Source organism: Salvelinus fontinalis, chromosome 11 (assembly GCF_029448725.1).
Source record: "Salvelinus fontinalis isolate EN_2023a chromosome 11, ASM2944872v1, whole genome shotgun sequence".
NCBI classification, from domain to species: domain Eukaryota; kingdom Metazoa; phylum Chordata; class Actinopteri; order Salmoniformes; family Salmonidae; genus Salvelinus; species Salvelinus fontinalis.
This window is the reverse complement of record NC_074675.1, coordinates 4,602,182-4,625,720: the sequence shown is the minus strand read 5'-3', so window position 1 is coordinate 4,625,720 and position 23,539 is coordinate 4,602,182. Positions and strand designations below refer to the sequence as shown.

General features: G+C 44.7%; 1 protein-coding gene across 2 annotated transcripts in view; it reads left to right on the top strand.

Moving 5' to 3' along the window:
• The window catches only part of LOC129864900 (pleiotrophin-A-like), a 60,143-nt gene that overhangs the window by 22,577 nt on the left and 14,027 nt on the right, over positions 1-23,539 (top strand). Inside the window, exons 1-4 of one of the 2 annotated variants that reach the window (XM_055937214.1) lie at positions 14,799-14,851; positions 17,787-17,881; positions 18,211-18,384; positions 21,286-21,447. In XM_055937214.1, coding sequence (XP_055793189.1) covers positions 14,814-14,851; positions 17,787-17,881; positions 18,211-18,384; positions 21,286-21,447 — 469 coding nt within the window. In that variant the 5' untranslated portion in view covers positions 14,799-14,813. Of the gene's footprint in view, positions 1-14,798; positions 14,852-17,786; positions 17,882-18,210; positions 18,385-21,285; positions 21,448-23,539 lie in introns of those variants that run through there. The other variant, XM_055937215.1, reaches the window with a different exon arrangement.

The following is a 23,539-nucleotide window of genomic DNA, read 5'->3' as shown; positions in this document are numbered from 1 at the left end:
GGTAAGCTGAGGTGAGACACTAAGCGAAGGGAATTTACTACTGTTGGCTTTTGTGTATGTCGTAATCTTCACCTAAGCCTCGTTCCCTCGCCCAGCTTACTGTCTTGTCTCTGTCTTTTACAGGCTAGTTTTCTAGAGGACCTTGGTGCATTGAGTAAAGACACCTAGGTACCCCTGACTCTAATAAGGAAAAGGTAGACACTGCCTAGACATGGTTATGCTTGGAATGTCAAAAGTCCATTTGGGACGCTGGTTTCCATTTCTATTCTCTTGCACGAACCATGGGTTATCCATTTGTGGGAGCTGTTCTTTTTTGTGCCCTGAGTGGTAGGCCTGGGATGGTGGTTTAAATGGGTACGAAAGTAGTATAGGATTAGAGGTGACTGACAGCTTTATATCTCCTCTAACAGCTTTAGCCAGGCTGGTTACATATTGTCCTCTAGCAGCTTTAGCCAGGCTGGTTCCATCTTGTTCTCTAGCAGCTTTAGCCCGGCGGGTTCCATCTTGTCCTCTAGCAGCTTTAGCCAGGCTGGTTACATCTTGTCCTCTAGCAGCTTTAGCCAGGCTGGTTCCATCTTGTTCTCTAGCAGCTTTAGCCAGGCTGGTTCCATCTTGTCCTCTAGCAGCTTTAGCCAGGCTGGTTCCATCTTGTTCTCTAGCAGCTTTAGCCAGGCTGGTTCCATCTTGTTCTCTAGCAGCTTTAGCCAGGCTGGTTCCATCTTGTTCTCTAGCAGCTTTAGCCAGGCTGGTTCCATCTTGTTCTATAGCAGCTTTAGCCAGGCTGGTTCCATCTTGTCTCACGCTTTGAAACCCTTCGCATTGTAATGCCAAGCTGTCGTTGAGGAGGGGGTGGAGATGATTGTGGAAAAGGTGTGTGACACAGGAGGTTGGTGGCACCTTAATTGGGGAGGATGTTGTCGTGGTAATGACTGGAGCGGAGTAAGTGGAATGAATCAAATACATGAATTCTATGTGCTTGATCCCATTTCATTGCTCCGTTCCAGACAATATTATAAGCCGTCCTCCCCTCAGCGGCCTCTCCTGCTCGATGAATGTGTCGGTTTGAATGAACATACTGTATTGTAGATGGGTCTTCACTGCTCAAAACAAAGCTTCTAAAATCGATTGAGTGTTAATATAATTTTAAATCAGTCCTCTTAGGTTTGGTTTGTTCAATACTTTTTCTACTTTTAGGTTAAGTGAAACATTTTCAGTTGCTGATTCGTTGCAAATTCATGGTTGGTAAGTCAGAAGTATAGAGTCAAAGTTTGATTCCAAAAAGTATTGAGTGATATTAAAAGTAAGCCTGTGGCCTTTAAAGTTCTGCAGTAGACTGTTTTGCACCTATAGTAGTGAAGTCAAGACACAGTCAAGCTTCCACCGTCAGAGCTAAAGAGCACATTGGAGCTGGTGTTTGCATAACATTGTGGGTTTAACATATTGATATCGCACTGCAGTTAATTAAATCCTTGGGGCCCTTTGACACTATTCATGCATCTATAATGTTAATGCAAATAGTTTATTGTTAAAGTATTATTCATTATTTAGCCTCACTGACATTCACGTTGAAAACTATCAGTCCTTTGTGATAACCTCCGTTGTCCACTCAGTTTCCTATGACTGACATCAAAACAACGCTCCATAGCTGAAAGAAAGTAGCATAAACATATGAACACACTGCCTGTGTGATAGAGGGAGAAAACCAGAGAGCACGTACAAAGGAGCGACAGCGCTTTAATCAAAAGCCCAACAAACTCCCCAAGGCGTACACAAATGCTGTCTTTCAGACCTGATTTAATGAACTAGTGTCTCAAGGTGGTTTCACCAACGTCTCTTCAATTGTCTCTTCAATTAGGAGGACTGATCTAAATTGGAAGCTTTTGAGAGAGAGCTGATAAAGGTACAGAGAGAGAGAGAGCAAGAGAGAGGGAGAGAGGGAGATGAGGAGAGAGAGATATGGAGATGACTGAGGTGCTAACAGTGTGAGGCTAGAGGGATAGGCTGCTGTCACTTGGCTGCCAGTCAGGCCTGCATGTGAGAGGGGATCAGAGGAACACAACAGGCAAGAGAGACAGGATCTAAAGTGAAGAAAAAAAGCTGCTACTTCCAGCTAACAAGAAGGATTCAAAACAAGACGAAATGAAGGACGGATAGGAAAGGGGATACCTCGTCAGTTGCACAACTGAATGCATTCAACCGAAATGTGTCCTCCGCATTTACCCCAACCCCTCAGAAAGAGAGGTAACACATCTCTCCAATAGCCAGAGGCTTCCCACAGCTATATTCAAGCGTGACTTCCACCCGTCTCACTATGATGAATTCTGATCAAAAACGAAGAGGGGGTAAAAGCGCTTCCGGAAAATGGTAATATTTCAGCTCCGCCCTAGTACCGCCATCTCATGTCCCCAAGTCCCTGTTAAAAATGAATATTCATAAAATATGCTAATTTGCATGAGCCAGAAACAAAACACAAACAAACATGGGCATCTTTGTTGAGTAAAGCCTTCGAATGCAGAAGACAGGAGGACTAATGGTAATGCACCGTAACAGTGTTTAACATGCTAAACTGCTGAGGCAACGCAGCTCGAGCTGCACGCTAACCTGCAGGGGTGCACGGAGACGCTTAAAGGAAATCTTTTTACTTCGATTTTTTCTGGAGAGTTGTGACGATCCACATGAGCACAAAGCTGCTCATTTTTTGAGAGACATTTAGGTAGAGTAGACTTTTCTAAAACAGACATGGGATTCCCATCTGTCTTACTTCAAACAGCTCACAGCTCACAGCTCAACAGATATACTGGCAGTCAAGTGGAAAAAGATCTAAATAAGAGATATTTGCATTGAGACTGTTTATCATCAAGAGGGGCTGTTTGTTTGGAGAGTTTATACTCTGGTGGTGGTTAATGGACTGTATGCTTTTTGCAAGGGAGAGATCCTAGGATCTTTGGATAGTGCATGTGTGTGTGTTTGAAAGTGTGAGAGAGAGCGATTGTTGAAGAGAAAATGGAGAGGGTTTAGGGTGTGGGATACAGAGAGTGGGTGTCTAGATGCTAAATGTAATTTGTTGAATGTAATGGAGGCATTCACGCATAATTTGTTGTCTTCCATTTGAGTCTTTTCAGCTCTGCTGCACTCACTGAGCCCCTGCTTGTCATCATTATTAATGTGTTTTATCATTAAACAAGCCTGTTGCCTCGGCTATGTAGATTCCTGCTCTATTCGGCACCTTGCAACGCACACACACACACACACACACACACACACACACACACACACACACACACACACACACACACACACACACACACACACACACACACACACACACACACACACACACACACACACACACACACACACACACACACACACACACACACACACACACACACACACTGTTTGTGTTCATATGAGGATATCTCTGGAGATTGGTAGTGCGTGGCTGTTAGTAGAGATAATGAGGACGGTCTGCACACAGTCACACAATAATACACTCACAAAATAATACAGTCACAAAATAATAGTCATACAGTCACACAGTCACAAAATAATACAGTCACACAGTCACTCAGTCACTGCCTGACCTTTCCAACTGAGAAATATGAATACACACACCATACACACAACATACACACCTGAACACTGAAAAATGGCGACAAGCCTCAATGAAGGATGGAGGATCATGAGTAAAGACTTGCTCCCCCTCAGCTTGATAGCTCCAAGGTTGATGTACGGAGACAACATTTACCCACAGCCATTGTTAACCGTGACTTTGACTATCTTCCTCTGGCTGGTGGAGGTTTGTTAACCATGACTTTGACTATCTTCCTCTGGCTGGTGGAGGTTTGTTAACCATGACTTTGACTATCTTCCTCTGGCTGGTGGAGGTTTGTTAACCATGACTTTGACTATCTTCCTCTGGCTGGTGGAGGTTTGTTATTAACCGTGACTTTGACTATCTTCCTCTGGCTGGTGGAGGTTTGTTAACCGTGACTTTGACTATCTTCCTCTGGCTGGTGGAGGTTTGTTAACCATGACTTTGACTATCTTCCTCTGGCTGGTGGAGGTTTGTTAACCATGACTTTGACTATCTTCCTCTGGCTGGTGGAGGTTTGTTAACCATGACTTTGACTATCTTCCTCTGGCTGGTGGAGGTTTGTTAACCATGACTTTGACTATCTTCCTCTGGCTGGTGGAGGTTTGTTAACCATGACTTTGACTATCTTCCTCTGGCTGGTGGAGATTTGTTAACCATGACTTTGACTATGTTCCTCTGGCTGGTGGAGGTTTGTTAACCATGACTTTGACTATCTTCCTCTGGCTGGTGGAGGTTTGTTAACCGTGACTTTGACTATCTTCCTCTGGCTGGTGGAGGTTTGTTAACCATGACTTTGACTATGTTCCTCTGGCTGGTGGAGGTTTGTTAACCATGACTTTGACTATCTTCCTCTGGCTGGTGGAGGTTTGTTAACCATGACTTTGACTATCTTCCTCTGGCTGGTGGAGGTGTGTTAACCATGACTTTGACTATCTTCCTCTGGCTGGTGGAGGTTTGTTAACCATGACTTTGACTATCTTCCTCTGGCTGGTGGAGGTTTGTTAACCATGACTATCTTCCTCTGGCTGGTGGAGGTTTGTTAACCATGACTATCTTCCTCTGGCTGGTGGAGGTTTGTTAACCATGACTTTGACTATCTTCCTCTGGCTGGTGGAGGTGTGTTAACCATGACTTTGACTATCTTCCTCTGGCTGGTGGAGGTTTGTTAACCATGATTTTGACTATCTTCCTCTGGCTGGTGGAGGTTTGTTAACCATGACTATCTTCCTCTGGCTGGTGGAGGTTTGTTAACCGTGACTTTGACTATCTTCCTCTGGCTGGTGGAGGTGTGTTAACCATGACTTTGACTATCTTCCTCTGGCTGGTGGAGGTTTGTTAACCGTGACTTTGACTATCTTCCTCTGGCTGGTGGAGGTTTGTTAACCGTGACTTTGACTATGTTCCTCTGGCTGGTGGAGGTGTGTTAACCATGACTTTGACTATGTTCCTCTGGCTGGTGGAGGTTTGTTAACCATGACTTTGACTATCTTCCTCTGGCTGGTGGAGGTTTGTTAACCATGACTTTGACTATCTTCCTCTGGCTGGTGGAGGTTTGTTAACCATGACTTTGACTATCTTCCTCTGGCTGGTGGAGGTTTGTTATTAACCGTGACTTTGACTATCTTCCTCTGGCTGGTGGAGGTTTGTTAACCGTGACTTTGACTATCTTCCTCTGGCTGGTGGAGGTTTGTTAACCATGACTTTGACTATCTTCCTCTGGCTGGTGGAGGTTTGTTAACCGTGACTTTGACTATCTTCCTCTGGCTGGTGGAGGTGTGTTAACCATGACTTTGACTATCTTCCTCTGGCTGGTGGAGGTTTGTTAACCGTGACTTTGACTATCTTCCTCTGGCTGGTGGAGGTTTGTTAACCGTGACTTTGACTATGTTCCTCTGGCTGGTGGAGGTGTGTTAACCATGACTTTGACTATGTTCCTCTGGCTGGTGGAGGTTTGTTAACCATGACTTTGACTATCTTCCTCTGGCTGGTGGAGGTTTGTTAACCATGACTTTGACTATCTTCCTCTGGCTGGTGGAGGTTTGTTAACCATGACTTTGACTATCTTCCTCTGGCTGGTGGAGGTTTGTTATTAACCGTGACTTTGACTATCTTCCTCTGGCTGGTGGAGGTTTGTTAACCGTGACTTTGACTATCTTCCTCTGGCTGGTGGAGGTTTGTTAACCATGACTTTGACTATCTTCCTCTGGCTGGTGGAGGTTTGTTAACCATGACTTTGACTATCTTCCTCTGGCTGGTGGAGGTTTGTTAACCATGACTTTGACTATCTTCCTCTGGCTGGTGGAGGTTTGTTATTAACCATGACTTTGACTATCTTCCTCTGGCTGGTGGAGGTTTGTTAACCATGACTTTGACTATCTTCCTCTGGCTGGTGGAGGCTTGTTAACCGTGACTTTGACTATCTTCCTCTGGCTGGTGGAGGTTTGTTAACCATGACTTTGACTATCTTCCTCTGGCTGGTGGAGGTTTGTTAACCATGACTTTGACTATCTTCCTCTGGCTGGTGGAGGTTTGTTATTAACCGTGACTTTGACTATCTTCCTCTGGCTGGTGGAGGTTTGTTAACCGTGACTTTGACTATATTCCTCTGGCTGGTGGAGGTTTGTTAACCATGACTTTGACTATCTTCCTCTGGCTGGTGGAGGTTTGTTAACCATGACTTTGACTATCTTCCTCTGGCTGGTGGAGGTTTGTTAACCATGACTTTGACTATCTTCCTCTGGCTGGTGGAGGTTTGTTATTAACCATGACTTTGACTATCTTCCTCTGGCTGGTGGAGGTTTGTTAACCATGACTTTGACTATCTTCCTCTGGCTGGTGGAGGCTTGTTAACCGTGACTTTGACTATCTTCCTCTGGCTGGTGGAGGTTTGTTAACCATGACTTTGACTATCTTCCTCTGGCTGGTGGAGGTTTGTTAACCATGACTTTGACTATCTTCCTCTGGCTGGTGGAGGTTTGTTAACCATGACTATCTTCCTCTGGCTGGTGGAGGTTTGTTATTAACCATGACTTTGACTATCTTCCTCTGGCTGGTGGAGGTTTGTTAACCATGACTTTGACTATCTTCCTCTGGCTGGTGGAGGTTTGTTAACCATGACTTTGACTATCTTCCTCTGGCTGGTGGAGGCTTGTTAACCATGACTTTGACTATCTTCCTCTGGCTGGTGGAGGTTTGTTAACCATGACTTTGACTATCTTCCTCTGGCTGGTGGAGATTTGTTAACCATGACTTTGACTATGTTCCTCTGGCTGGTGGAGGTTTGTTAACCATGACTTTGACTATCTTCCTCTGGCTGGTGGAGGTTTGTTAACCGTGACTTTGACTATCTTCCTCTGGCTGGTGGAGGTTTGTTAACCATGACTTTGACTATGTTCCTCTGGCTGGTGGAGGTTTGTTAACCATGACTTTGACTATCTTCCTCTGGCTGGTGGAGGTTTGTTAACCATGACTTTGACTATCTTCCTCTGGCTGGTGGAGGTGTGTTAACCATGACTTTGACTATCTTCCTCTGGCTGGTGGAGGTTTGTTAACCATGACTTTGACTATCTTCCTCTGGCTGGTGGAGGTTTGTTAACCATGACTATCTTCCTCTGGCTGGTGGAGGTTTGTTAACCATGACTATCTTCCTCTGGCTGGTGGAGGTTTGTTAACCATGACTTTGACTATCTTCCTCTGGCTGGTGGAGGTGTGTTAACCATGACTTTGACTATCTTCCTCTGGCTGGTGGAGGTTTGTTAACCATGACTTTGACTATCTTCCTCTGGCTGGTGGAGGTTTGTTAACCATGACTTTGACTATCTTCCTCTGGCTGGTAGAGGTGTGTTAACCATGACTTTGACTATCTTCCTCTGGCTGGTGGAGGTTTGTTAACCATGACTTTGACTATCTTCCTCTGGCTGGTGGAGGTTTGTTAACCATGACTATCTTCCTCTGGCTGGTGGAGGTTTGTTAACCGTGACTTTGACTATCTTCCTCTGGCTGGTGGAGGTGTGTTAACCATGACTTTGACTATCTTCCTCTGGCTGGTGGAGGTTTGTTAACCGTGACTTTGACTATCTTCCTCTGGCTGGTGGAGGTTTGTTAACCGTGACTTTGACTATGTTCCTCTGGCTGGTGGAGGTGTGTTAACCATGACTTTGACTATGTTCCTCTGGCTGGTGGAGGTTTGTTAACCATGACTTTGACTATCTTCCTCTGGCTGGTGGAGGTTTGTTAACCATGACTTTGACTATCTTCCTCTGGCTGGTGGAGGTTTGTTAACCATGACTTTGACTATCTTCCTCTGGCTGGTGGAGGCTTCTTAACCATGACTTTGACTATCTTCCTCTGGCTGGTGGAGGTTTGTTAACCATGACTTTGACTATCTTCCTCTGGCTGGTGGAGGCTTCTTAACCATGACTTTGACTATCTTCCTCTGGCTGGTGGAGGTTTGTTAACCATGACTTTGACTATCTTCCTCTGGCTGGTGGAGGTTTGTTAACCATGACTTTGACTATCTTCCTCTGGCTGGTGGAGGTTTGTTAACCATGACTATCTTCCTCTGGCTGGTGGAGGTTTGTTAACCATGACTTTGACTATCTTCCTCTTGCTGGTGGAGGTTTGTTAACCATGACTTTGACTATCTTCCTCTGGCTGGTGGAGGTTTGTTAACCATGACTTTGACTATCTTCCTCTGGCTGGTGGAGGTTTGTTAACCATGACTTTGACTATCTTCCTCTGGCTGGTGGAGGTTTGTTAACCGTGACTTTGACTATCTTCCTCTGGCTGGTGGAGGTTTGTTAACCATGACTTTGACTATCTTCCTCTGGCTGGTGGAGGTTTGTTAACCATGACTATCTTCCTCTGGCTGGTGGAGGTTTGTTAACCATGACTTTGACTATCTTCCTCTGGCTGGTGGAGGTTTGTTATTAACCATGACTTTGACTATCTTCCTCTGGCTGGTGGAGGTTTGTTAACCATGACTTTGACTATCTTCCTCTGGCTGGTGGAGGATTGTTAACCATGACTTTGACTATCTTCCTCTGGCTGGTGGAGGTTTGTTAACCATGACTTTGACTATCTTCCTCTGGCTGGTGGAGTTTTTTTCTATCAAATCAAATCAAAGTTTATTGGTCACGTACACAGTTTTGCAGATGTTATCGCGGGTGCAGCGAAAGGCTTGTGTTTCTAGCTCCAACAGTGCAGCAATATCTAGCAACACAGTAAGATCTGTTTTTTTTCTGGGGTTTTGTGAACTTTTATGTTGTTCAGGTCATACTGTTGTTCCGGTCATACTGTATACCTGGTGGCTGTGTTTGCAACCAGTCTTTCACTGCACTCCGTAGTCAAGATATTTTTCATCTGTTTAGAAATGTATCTTAAGGTGTGATGATGAAACAAACAGGCAAAAACTCAACAAGAAATACATCCTTTTAATGTACTGTGTGTCTGGATGAAGAAATTTTCTGCTTCTCTAAAATATAACTAAAACATCTCAGAGGTGTATATCTGTAACGGTAGTCCTCCTCCTCTTCATCCGAAGAGGATGAGCATGGATTGAACCAAGGCGCAGCGTTGTGAAATGACATGATTTATTTAAGACACGACAAAACAACGAAGACAGAAAACGAACTATACTTGAATTAACTAACAAAATAACAAAACGAATGTGTAGACAGACCTGAACTATACGAACTTACATAAAACACGAAGAACGCACGAACAGGGAAAAATAGACTACACAAAAAGAACGATGTACAAACAAACCGAACAGTCCCGTATGGTGCGACAAACACTGACACAGGAGACAACCACCCACAACGAACACTGTGAAACAACCTACCTAAATATGACTCTCAATTAGAGGAAACGCCAAACACCTGCCTCTAATTGAGAGCCATACCAGGCAACCCTTAAACCAACATAGAAACAGAAAACATAGAATGCCCACCCAAACTCACGTCCTGACCAACTAACACATACAACAAACTAACAGAAATAGGTCAGGAACGTGACATAACCCCCCCCCCCCTTAAGGTGCGAACTCCGGGCGCACCAGCACAAAGTTTAGGGGAGGGTCTGGGTGGGCATCTGACCACGGTGGTGGCTCAGGCTCAGGACGAGGTCCCCACCCCACCATAGTCAATCCCAGCTTGCTAATCCCCCTCAGAATGACCACCCCTCTATTCCACCCACCTAATATATGCAACACAAAATAAAGGGACAGCTCCGGGACAAGGTAGCTCAGGACATAGAGGTAGGTGAGAATAGAGAGGTAGATAGAGAGGTAGCTCAGGATAGAGAGGTAGCTCAGGATAGAGGGGCAACTCCGGACTGAAGGGCAGCTCCGGACAGAGAGACAGCTCTGGACTGAGGGGCAGTTCTGGATACATGGCAGCTCTGGACGCTCATGGCTGGCTGACGGCTCTGGACGCTCATGGCTGGCTGACGGCTCTGGACGCTCATGGCTGGCTGACGGCTCTGGACGCTCATGGCTGGCTGACGGCTCTGGACGCTCATGGCTGGCTGACGGCTCTGGACGCTCATGGCTCGCTGACGGCTCTGGACGCTCATGGCTGGCTGACGGCTCTGGACGCTCATGGCTGGCTGACGGCTCTGGACGCTCATGGCTGGCTGACGGCTCTGGACGCTCATGGCTGGCTGACGGCTCTGGACGCTCATGGCTGGCTGACGGCTCTGGACGCTCATGGCTCGCTGGCGGCTCTGGCAGATCCTGTCTGGTTGGCGGCTCTGGCAGATCCTGTCTGGTTGGCGGCTCTGGCAGATCCTGTCTGGTTGGCGGCTCTGGCAGATCCTGTCTGGTTGGCGGCTCTGGCAGATCCTGTCTGGTTGGTGGCTCTGGCAGATCCTGTCTGGTTGGCGCCTCTGGCAGATCCTGTCTGGTTGGCGGCTCTGGCAGATCCTGTCTGGTTGGTGGCTCTGGCAGATCCTGACTGACTAACGGCTCTGACGGCTCGGGACAGACGGGCGGCTCTAATGGCTCGGGACAGACGGATGGCTCAGACGGCACTGGGCAGACGGATGGCTTAGACAGCGCTGGGGAGACGGATGGCTCAGATGGCGCTGGGGAGACGGATGGCTCAGATGGCGCTGATGAGACGGATGGCTCAGACGGTGCTGAGGAGATGGATGGCTCAGACTGATCCTGTCTAGCGGAAGGCTTTGGCTGCTCCTGTCTGGTGGAAGGCTCTAGCGGCTCCTGTCTGGCGGAAGGCTCTAGCGGCTCCAGTCTGGCGGAAGGCTCTGTAGGCTCATGGCAGACGGGCGGCTTTGTAGGCTCATGGCAGACGGGCGGCTTTGAAGGCTCAATACAGACCAGCAGTTCATGCGGCGCTTGGCAGACGGACAGTTCAGGCCCCGTTGCGCAGACGGCAGACTCTGGCCGGCTGAGACGCACTGTAGGCCTGGTGCGTGGTGCCGGAACTGGAGGCACCGGACTGGAGACACGCACTTCAAGCCTAGTGCGAGGAGCAGGGACAGGGCACACTGGACTCTCAAAGCGTACTATTTGCCTGGTGCGTGGTACCGGCACTGGTGGCACCGGGCTGAGTGCACGCACATCAGGACGAGTACGGGGAGAAGGAACAGTGTGTACAGGGCTCTGGAGACGCACAGGTGGCTTAGTGCGTGGTGCCGGAACTGGAGGCACTGGGCTGGAGACACGCACCATAGGGAGAGTGCGTGGAGGAGAAACAGGGCTCTGGAAACGCACTGGAAGCCTGGTGCGTGGTGTAGGCACTGGTGGTACTGGGCTGGGGCGGGGAGGTAGTGCCGGAAATACCGGACCGTGCAAGCGTACTGGCTCCCTTGAGCACTGAGCCTGCCCAACCTTACCTGGTTGAATGCTCCCCGTCGCCCGCCCAGTGCGGGGAGGTGGAATAAGCCGCACCGGGCTATGTAGGCGAACCGGGGACACCATGCGTAAAGCTGGTGCCATGTAAGCCGGCCCGAGGAGACGTACTGGTGGCCAGATATGTAGAGCCGGCTTCATGGCACTTGGCTCAATGCTTAATCTAGCCCTACCAGTGCGGGAGGTGGAATAACCCGCACTGGGCTATGCACACATACAGGAGACACCGTGCGCTCTACTGCGTAACACGGTGTCTGCCCGTACTCCCGCTCTCCACGGTTAGCCTGGTAAGTGGGCGCAGGTCTCCTACCTGCCCTTGGCCCACTACCTCTTAGCCCCCCCTCCAAGAAATTTTTGGGTAGTACTCACGGGCTTTTCGGGCTTCCGTGCTAGACGCGTCCCCTCATATCTGCAGTTTTGGGCTTGATTCTCCGGTCTCCAGCCTTGCTTCCTTGCTGCCTCCTCATATCGCCGCCTCTCTGCTTTCGCTGCCTCCAGCTCAGCTTTGGGGCGGCGATATTCCCCTGGTTGAGCCCAAGGACCTTTTCCATCCAGCTCGTCCTCCCAATTCCAGTAGTCCTGTGTATTACGCTGCTTGGTTCTGGTAATTTGGTGGGTGGTTCTGTAACGGTAGTCCTCCTCCTCTTCATCCGAAGAGGATGAGCATGGATTGAACCAAGGCGCAGCGTTGTGAAATGACATGATTTATTTAAGACACGACAAAACAACGAAGACAGAAAACGAACTATACTTGAATTAACTAACAAAATAACAAAACGAATGTGTAGACAGACCTGAACTATACGAACTTACATAAAACACGAAGAACGCACGAACAGGGAAAAATAGACTACACAAAAAGAACGATGTACAAACAAACCGAACAGTCCCGTATGGTGCGACAAACACTGACACAGGAGACAACCACCCACAACGAACACTGTGAAACAACCTACCTAAATATGACTCTCAATTAGAGGAAACGCCAAACACCTGCCTCTAATTGAGAGCCATACCAGGCAACCCTTAAACCAACATAGAAACAGAAAACATAGAATGCCCACCCAAACTCACGTCCTGACCAACTAACACATACAACAAACTAACAGAAATAGGTCAGGAACGTGACAATATCCATGCTACTTTCCCCAAGGACAAATAGAAAAATACTCAAACTTCATTTCCCTTTCAATAAGAGTCAACAGAAAGTAATAGCTAAACCAACAAGTGAATTGTGTTCTTTTGAGATAGTCTGGCATCACGTATTAAACTAGGGGCCACCATCGAGAGTGACGTGATGACCTGATCTTACTAAGGCCTGGAGTTTCTCACAAAGTCAGGAAAGACTCCTGGCCCTCTCATAGCTCTGTACCAGGCATTAGAGGTTGTTGTACCTACTGTAGCTTTATTATTGCTAAGTAATAAGATATCACAATGACGTCTTAAGGAGTATATAAACCCGCCAGGTGTCCAGGCAGTTATAGGACTCTGTAATCTGAGTAATCTGTCATTTCCAGAACCAGGTTTAGCACCCTGGTTTAGTGGCATTGATAGCCATCTCTCTAGCCTACATAAACACGGTTACACCGTTATTGTTGGTCACCTTCTCACTAAGATAACAGAATATTGTCATGTACGCATTACATTTTGCAACAACAATACTAGGCATAGGACAGGGAGGGGAGGGAGTTACTTCTCCCTGTTCACAAGTTTTAGGCCTATTTGTTTTCCTAATCTGTAAGCGGCTGAGGTTGGATGAACAGCGGAAAGTTTATTTAAACCTAAAACAATGCTTTGAAAGGCTACACTTATCTCTAAATACTATCTATGTATAATTGAATTCTTGCTGGTTTAAGAAAATGGGGATTTGCCTCTGAGCCTTCAGGGGGATAGAATTCAATGCATGTTTTATTTATGTATGGCTACTTACCACAGCATGCTAGTGCATGAATCCCCCTCATTTGTTAGGATATTTCCCTCTATCATACCAGTAGAGAGTTGTAATGGTGGGATTACCATTTCATCTATTCCGTTCAAAATATTAAAACATGAAAAAAATATAAAGTGTACATTTTCGTTCTTTGGAGGATGGTCCAGTATTTTGCATGTAGCATTAGAAAGCTAATAGAAGCTAGTAGAAAGCTAACACCCCCCAGTCGTTCCTCTTTCTACTGTCTTTTCATTTATTCATTTTAACGGCTCTTTTCTTCCACGGCTAAAAACTTTATTGCCTCCGTTCCTTTGGTGGAAATGCTACTGAAAGGATCAGATAATATGAATAGATGATATGAATAGAGGCTTTAACTATTGAAGCAGTATCAATGAGAGAGGGAGTGGAGCGGAGCGGGAATGGAGGGGAAGGAGTTTGTGGTGAGCTCCACTAACTCACTGAGCGCCGCCACCGCTGTTCACAGATCAATGGGGAAATGGAGTGTTTGATAGGACTAATTCTGCCTGGCCCATGGACTGTGTCTGCCACAGTGTTTCTGTCGAGGGCTGAGGAGGACTGAGGTGCATCTGCCTGCTTGGCAGCTGGTGAACGCATGTTCTCCTGTGGTCCCTAAGCCATGTCATCCTCCTATAACGAAGTGATTGGGGTTGGGCCTCACATGCCTACCCAGCACTCCACACTGTGATCTTCCCCGCTGATCCACAGGAAAGAATCCCACTTCATTGTGACAGATAGGAATAATGACTCATCGTATTAGGCCTTCTCATTTGGCTTCCAGTGGTATTCAAACTTTTTTAGCTTGCACTCCATTTTTTTCACACCAGAATTTCTGGGGAACCTACTTTTTTTCACAATAATTTCTCGCAACCCCTCCCATCCCAAATCTAATGACAACCTTTGAAGCGGTAAATGTACATTTTTTTTACATCAACATATAACCTTCAATTCTTATTGAAATGAAAAGTAACCAATAAATACTGTGAAGTTGACCATGGATTTGGATTTAGCTTTTGCAACAACGCAGATCTACAGACTGGAATCAAATAAATTTCTAACCAAAGAAAACACAGGCTTCAATCATGCCTGTAAACCTGGCAGTAGTGCTGAAACATTAGTGCTTTGAGGTCGGTTTGGTTTCGGTTAGATTATCATTTTTTTTTAAAGGTTTTCGATTTCGATTATTTGTGTTGAAGGCTGTAACAACACAGAATAAAACAATACAAGTCCCATGATGGTAGTGACTATTCATTACTTCTTATCACTTATTAACTATAATTTATTCACATTACTTTACTTTAAAATATTTAAATTGTTGTGTATATTACATTTGTTTTATTTGATTACTTTCTTAATTCATTCCAAGTCATCATTTAATCTCTATAGAGCTGCTGCCTATGCTGTCTGACAAATCACAATTTAGTAGTTCTTCAAAGTAAGTAACGCATGCTTTTATGACTGCTGCATACCAACAATCAATTACTTTGATCATGTATTTTCAGGTAGAGATACCAGGCCAAGCAACAGCTGAACTCTACATCCCCTCACGATACCACATTCTTGTCTCCTCCGTAGCAGGCGTAAAGAAACATGCATAGTTTCATACTGTACTGTCTTTGGAAACACAGACCAGACAATTAGATTATGGTCATTGTAGTTAATTACCATGTTTTATGCACTAAACTATGTAGAATATTGGCCTGCTGGAAACTACAACTCCCTACTACATCGCACAGTTCAGGCTGGATCTGATTAATCTATAGAGATACTGTGCAATTTGACTGTTGAGCTCACAGAAAAAAACGGAATGAAGTAGAACTGATGTTGTTTAATCGCTCAGCACTAACCGGCAGCAAGCCAACCTGTTACCTGGATTTCTTGTCTAACAAGCAAAGAAATTATAAGCTTCTTGTAGCAATACCTATTACCCAGAATGCATCACAAACCCTACCAATTACCTAATTGACAATCAACTTCAATAAAGGTATGAAAAAGGTACAAACACATTGAGGCAATATATTCCACATCAATAAATGTGCTTTTCATAATAAACAGGTGTTAATCGACGTCTGGACATACATAATCAGGCAAGACTTTTGCTTATGTGACAGAGGACATTGGACAATAGTCACGAAATACATTCACTCAATAAAATTTTATTTTTCAAATAGTCTTTCTCAAAAACGTTTGTATATTGTCCCATACAATAATCTGTACTCTTATTTTACGGTAAAAAAAAAAGATCTATAAAAATGTACAATTTTGGCAACCGAACTGGAGGTTCATGACCCCAACTTTGAATCCCACTGTCATAGGGTGAATTGTTGTGATATGAGAAGATATACATTTGAAATTATCTATGGGTGGTGGGAGTGAGAGTGGGAAAAAAATCGTAACTTTATTCCCAAATACAAGTTAAATATCATACGATAACCTGGGTATGTTACAGTATGCATGGTGTGTACAGTATCTGAGAACTCAGGTATTATCAATCGACTCTGTAGTAGTAGGGTGGCAGGTAGCGTAGCAGCTAAAGTGTTGGGCCAGTAACCAAAAGGTTGCTGGTTTGAATACCCGAGCCAACAAGGTGTAAAATCTATGTGCCCTTGAGCAAGGCACTTAAGCCTAATTTGGTCCAGGGGCACTGTGCTAGTATGGCTGACCCTGTAAAACAACACATTTCCCTGCACCTATCTGGTGTGTGTGACAACAAAAACATCTTTATTTTTTACAATGGAAATCCAGGTTACAATGGAGACGCACACGTAGCATCTAAAAGTCAGGTGTACTGAATCAATCCATTCATCCATTATGGAAAGTGTTGTCATGCTCTGAGAGACAGAAAGGGATCTGGTGTAAATATTTCATGCACAGCACCAGTGAGTGAAAGGAGGAACACTTGATTCCATTGCAATGAGGGAAACCCTGTAGTCTACCCCTCAGCATACTATGCTGTCTGAACAGAATGCACTGAACGCTGCAGGAGGTTGATATCCCCCTTTAACCTGTAGCCCTCCTCAACTACACCTGGACCTGGACTGTAACTCATCAGCAGACTGCTTATGAATCATTAAGGGGAAAGACTTCTCCTTTGAGAAGTCACAATGCTGTAGCTTCCAAACTCCTGGTTGCAAACCAGAAGTACGATTGGGGAATTTCTCAGAAAACACTTTAGACTTTGCAGGTTGTCAATTTTTAGAAACGATCAAAGGTGTTGGACTATCAAGATTTTTCATGGAATAGAGAGAGGAATGGAACATTGACTGAACAGTTTGACTGACACAAAACTGCTTCTGGCAAGAAAACAGTCTGTCTAAAGAGGTTCTCAAATCAAATCAAATGTTATTCGGCCTCTCAGTTAAAGTGGGCATGCTGTATGCTTCCACTGTTGAGGGTTCAAGCCCTGTATTGTAAGGGTTCAGATGAGTTAAAACTCAGAGTAGACTCATTATATATAGATGCGCTGAGAGCAGAAGTGAATTCAACCAGTGAGCTCTCTATTAATAATGACTAATAATAAAATAAAGGAGAGTTTGAATGCCATCTTTTTAAATTGATTATCACGTTGCGTGCATCGCTAATAGACGTGAGGTGCATCAACTTCTGCAAAGTCTCAAATTGGAGAGGACTAAAAATACAGGGCCAAATGTGTCAGACCGGGGGTAAGAGCCATGTCAGCTCATGATTAATTAAAATTGACGAATGTAAATGATTTCCCCGCCAGGCTGTACCTTTTGCAGTAATTTGGGCACAGTGGAGCATTTTGGCATCCAAGACGCTCGGTAATTGCTTAAATCTCACGCTGATTCCCCTTCTGTGGGTTTTTGGGTATCTCCAAAATAAACAGGGGGAAAGTGAAAGAAGGAATGAATGAGAAACGGGGATGGTGCGCTAATTCCACCACCCAGAGTTCCCTAGCACAGCAGCACCCGCGATTAGAACGGGGCTTCTCTTTATTGGGCCGCTGGGAGGCCGGAGAGCGCCTGGAGGGGAAACAATTAGTCTATTCATAAAGAACATGCAAAAAAAGGTTTATTTCTATTTCCAAATCGTCTGTATCATTGTCTGACAGCCGATAACTTCCCCATGTCATCATACACATCTGTAGACACGAGCACAGTGCAGCACACAGCAGGCCATTGTAGCAAATAACAACTGTTTATTCCACAAATAGCCTGAGCTTGCCTTCACCTGTAACTGTGAACCATACATGTAAGTAGCGGCATGCTGTGGTTCTTTGTCAGGTCTGCCCCTTCGTCTGAAGAAAGGAGAGGGTGGTGAAGGGGAGGCCTTCGATGGAATGTCTCCCACAGAGTTACATATGTTGCTGTACTTGTTATTCCTCTGTGTCTGTTCTCCCTCTCTCCTAGCATGTCAGGGCAGCAGCAATGGACGCTTCTGGCCGTCATGGCCCTCCTGGTCCTCACAGTGACAGCAGGCGAGGGGGGGAAAGCTGAGAAACAAGGTGAGAAACACCGGCAGATTGGCAGCAGTCAGACAGACAGATGATATGTGGATGGAGGGGGGTCTCCTATTACAGTACCTGCTACAAGGTATGAATGGTAATTTGATGTAAAGCTCAAAACAGGTCAGATTTGTGCATAAATACACTTTAAGCAGGGGGGCTCACTGCAGACTCACAATGACAGAAGCGTATCTCAGTGCTTTATATATTTGAATACTTCGACCTTTCACGGTGGTTGTGTAGCTCTAGCCTGGCCTAATTACAGCCCACATAATTATGTCCCAGACATGACTGCAGTATAAGGTTGGTGTGTGTGTGCGATCCTGCAGGGAAGAAGGAGCGTAAGTCGGACTGTGGGGAGTGGCAGTGGAGTGTGTGCGTGGCCAACGAGGGTGACTGCGGCCTGGGCACCAGGGAGGGCACACGCACTGGCACCGACTGCAAGCAAACCATCAAGACCCAGCGCTGCAAGATCCCCTGTAACTGGAAGAAGCAGTTTGGAGGTGTGTGAGTGTGGTCATGGGGAGCGGACTCACATTTATAATTCAGCACGAACATGACTGGTCTAGGAATTTTATGTCTTTTTGTTTAGGTAATATTTTTTGATGTGTATCCATGTCCATTAAAGGGAAAAATATTCTGCTACTCAATGGAGTAGGATTTCAGTTGTGTTTTCAATTCAGTCTTCATGAATGGACATTCCCAGAGAATGATTGCCTGGTTCAGGAAATTACAGCCTGGGTGTATACAGCAGAGATGTGAGTCATCTCCAAACAGAGTATGGGCTACCTGCCACTTTCCCTACTAGCTTCCTCCTGATTCAGCTCACACCCAGGCTTGAACCCAAGATCTCTGCTTTGCTAACACACATGACTGCCCACCTGAGGAGTTTAAAGAGGACTCTGAATATAATGTCAGCGCCACCTGAAAAGCTAGCTATTCTCTGGCGCAAGTGGGGACACTTCACGCTGAGGAGTAAGTTTCACACATGCCCATATGCTACACGTGTTCACTGCCAAGTTATAGGTACAGAGGCACACGCTTTTAGAGCACTCTGTTTTGAAGATCCCTGTAGAATTCCCAGAACAATGGTCCTGTCAACCCCTCCTCATCCCCCCCTCCGCTCCCCTCAGCCGAGTGCCCTGGGATTTCAGAGCCAGGTGACAGCGGCCCAAGCTTTTTTCTGAGAGAAATAGGGACACGAGTGCCACAGCCAAGAGGGAGCTACGCCAGAGTCCAACAAAAGGAAGGGAGAGAGGGATGGAGGGATGACAAACACAAACACACACACACATGAATGCGGACACACATTCTTACACACAAGAACGGGGCATGGCTATCCTTTCCTGGAACAGCCCTGCATCCTTGGGGGAGGAGTTTAAAGAGGACTCTGAATATAATGTCAAATAAGATCCTTAATGAAATCCAGTCTGTAGACTGCTTAAATGTTTTCTTTCCATAAAGAGAATAAAATATAAAGTGAAAGAGTGGAGGCCCTTTTTGAAAGGCAGAGAACGCCAGACAGTCTGTGTATGGGAAAGACAGATGGAATCTTCAGAGTGGAGAAACTGGGCAAAATGGAGCCTAAAGGAGACAATCCGGTCTTGGCAGGGAAATCCATACACTAGCTAATAACACGGTGCACCAGTTGGTGGTTGATAAAGAAAGTCCTGGGGCTGAGAATAGTTGGAATGTAAATCTTTTTGCAAATATTACCGGTTCTGGTGTTTTTGAGTAGAAGATCAGATTATTTAACGGATAAAACTAAAATAAATCAGACATTTTATGAAAAAAATCCCTTTTCCAGTAAAAGAAAGGATGTTCCACAACAGTTCTTAATTGCTGATTCTAGGCCGATAAATGTAATTACATTTAATTTTCTACTTGATCAGTTGTATTCAACCTATGGGATGTCTTCTGGGTGCTACAATCACCATACAACATAGTAAATACCAATCTGGGACAGTCAAATTAGGATGATATGGTATGTATTCATTTGTGGATGTCCATCATCCATTTTGTATGATGTGTTACAAATTACAATTCTTATGATATGTTACCAATTGAAATTCATATAATATATTACAAATCTGCAATACATATAATATGTTACGAATTCCAATTTGTTGTGAATGTTAGCTTGGTGGCTAAATGGCTAACACTAACATTAGCTAGGTGGCTAACGTTAGCGAGGTTAGGGTTTAGGGTTAGGGTTAAGGAAAGGGTTAGGTGAAGAATTTTCTAACTTGAAGTAGTTGCAAAGTAGATACAAAGTAGTAAGTAGTTGCAGTAGTAAGCTGCTAATTAGCTAAAATTGTCTATGATGAGATTTGAACCTGCAACCTTTGGGATTTTAGATGTTTGCGTTATACGCATACCCATCCACCCCGACCAACCATCCAGCATTTGTTTTTGCCTTAATTAACCTTCTGTCTTATGTAACAATACCAAACATATGCTATGTTACGGTTAGTCTATGAGACCAGCCTGCTAAAGGGGAGCGTGCGTTACCACTAATGGCCGACAAAAGCTTTGAGTTTTTGTATCTTAACCTACACTGCCGTATACTACTTCCTTCACAGAACAGCGCAAACTGGCTCTATCTAGAATAGAAAGAGGAGTGGGAGGCCCCGGTGCACAACTGAGCAAGAGGACAAGTACATTAGAGTGTCTAGTTTGAGAAACAGACGCCTCACAAGTCCTCAACTGGGAGCTTCATTAAATAGCACCTGCAAAACACCAGTCTCAACGTTAACAGTGAAGAGGTGACTTCGGGAAGTAGTAAACAGCATTGTACGAGATCTTCAGTTTCTTGGCAGTTTCCCGCATGGAATAGCCTTCATTTCTCAGAACAAGAATAGACTGATGAGTTTCAGAAGAAAGTTCTTTGTTTCTGTACATTTTGAGCCTGTAATCGAACCCACAAATGCTGATACTCCAGATACTCAACTAGTCTAAAGAAAGACAGTTTTATTGCTTCTTTAATCAGCACAACCATTTTCAGCTGTGCTAACATAATTGCAAAAGGGTTTTCTGATGATCAATTAGCCTTTTAATATGATAAACTTGGATTAGCTAACACAACGTACCATTGGAACACAGAAGTGATGGTTGCTGATAATGGGCCTCTGTACGCAAATGTAGATATTCCATAAAAAATCTGCTGTTTCCAGCTGCAATAGTCATTTACAACATTAACAATGTCTACACTGTATTTCTGATCAATTTGATGTTATTTTAATAGTCAAAAAATGTGCTTTTCTTTAAAAAACAAGGACATTTCTAATTGACCCCGAACTTTTGAACGGCAGTGTATATACAGTAGGTATGTCTGTGGCTGTAACAATCCTGTAAAATGTGTTTTGTGTTGAACATGTATCTCTGTTGTAACCATGTCTCTGTAGGTGAATGCAAGTATGACTTCCAGGCCTGGGGAGAGTGTGACTTGGTGACGGGAAAGAAGAACCGGACTGGGGTGCTGAAACGCGCTCTCATGGATGCCACCTGTCCTAACACAGTGAGCGCCACCAAGCCCTGCGGCAAGATCCCCAAGACCAAGCTGCAAGGTAGGCTGAGGGGGAGTGTCGGAGAGCATTTCAGCAAAGCCATAGATTTACATATATGTCTTTACTAGTAGTGTATATCCTGAGGGATTTGATTGGTAAGCTAAATCACTGCAAAGGGAACACATGTTTAGTGAATGTTTAACTTACAATACCAGGATTTTAAATTTGTTTTATTTTATCTTTATTTAACTAGGCAAGTCAGTTAAGAACAAATTCTTACTTTCAATGACGGCCTAGGAACAATGGGTTACCTGCCTTATTCAGGGGCAGAACGACAGATTTGTACCTTGTCAGCTCGGGGATTCGATCTTGCAACCTTTCGGTTACTAGTCCAAAGCTCTACCCAACCACTAGGCTATGCTGCCGCCCCAAATAGTGTAGGTACCTGTCAATATATTACTAGTCTAAAAATGTATACAGTACCAGTCAAAAGTTTGGACACACCTACTCCTTCAAGGGTTTTTCTTTATTTTTTAAATATTTTCTACATTGTACAGTAATAGTGAAGACATCAGCACTATGAAATAACACACATGGAATCATGTAGTACCCATAAAAAGTTTTAAACAAATGAAAATAGCCTTTGCCTTGATGACAGCTTTGCACACTCTTGGCATTCTCTCAACCAGCTTCACTTGGAATGCTTTTCCAACAGTCTTGAAGCAGTTCCCACATATGCTGAGCACTTGTTGGCTTCTTTTCCTTCACTCTGCGGTCCAACTCATCCCAAACCATCTCAATTGGGTTGAGGTCGGGTGATTTGTGGAGGCCAGGTCATCTGATGTAGCACTCCATCACTCACCTTCTTGGTCAAATAGCCCTTACACAGCCTGGAGGTGTTACTTTACAATGACGGCCTACCGCGGCCAAACCCTCCCCTGTATAACCTGTATAACGCTGAGCGCTGCTCTATGGGTCTCCCGATCACGGCCGGATGTGATACAGCCCGGGATCAAACCAGGGTATGTAGTGACGCCTCTAGCACTGAGATGCAGTGCCTTAGACTCTGTGCCACTCGGGAGCCCCTATCCTTTCCTGTGGCGGCCCTAATGCGAGCCAGTTTTATCATAGCGCTTGATGGTTTTTGCGACTGCACTTGAAGAAACTTTCAAAGTTCTTGAAATGTTCCTTATTGACTGACCTTGAAGTAATAATGGACGTTGTTACTCTTTGCTTATTTGAGCTGTTCTTGCCATAATATGTACTTGGTCTTTTACCAAATAGTGCTATCTTCTGTATACCACCCCTACCTTGTCACAACCCAATAGATTGGCTCAAATTCATTAAGAAGGAAAGAAATTCAGCATATTAACTTTTAACAAGGCACACCTGTTAATTGAAATGCATTCCAGGTGACTACCTCATGAAGCTGGTTGAGAGAATGCAAAGCTGTCATCAAGGCAAAGGGTGGTTACTTTGAAGAATCTCAAATATAAAATATATTTTGATTTATTCAACACTTTTTTGGTTACTACATGATTCCATATGTGTTATTTCATCGTTTTGATGTCTTCGCTATTATTCTACAATGTAGAAAATAATCAAAATAAAGAAAAACCCTTGAATGAGTAGGCGTGTCCAAACTTTTGACTGGTACTGTACATGGTTGGTAGAGGACAAAACACAAAGTTAAAGGATCCATTTGAAACACAATAGTCAATACATTGGAGAGTGAATCTCCATAAATGTGCGGAAGCGTTGGAAGATGATTTTACTTTTGGTTAATTAAACCGTCAGAAAAGGACAATTTTCACCTGCTCCCTTTATGCTTCATATTTAAAGCACGTTGCCACTTTCAGTCCACTTTTTTCATCCTTTAACCTTGCTAACGTATATTTATTAGCATATTATTTGGCAGTACTTTCACAGCTCACACCGATGACATCCTGCTGAAGACTCCACATCCTCTGAATGATTAATTCTGCGATAGTGCTAGACTTGGCAGAGATTCATGTTTAATCCAGCTCCGCTATGGTGGAATTAGCCCCTTCACTGAGCCTAAAAAGTTCAGTCGGAGTGAGTCTTTAACTAGGGTGAACTAAGGTAAATACAAGTATTGAGCAGTACACGTATGAAAATGTAATGCTGCGTT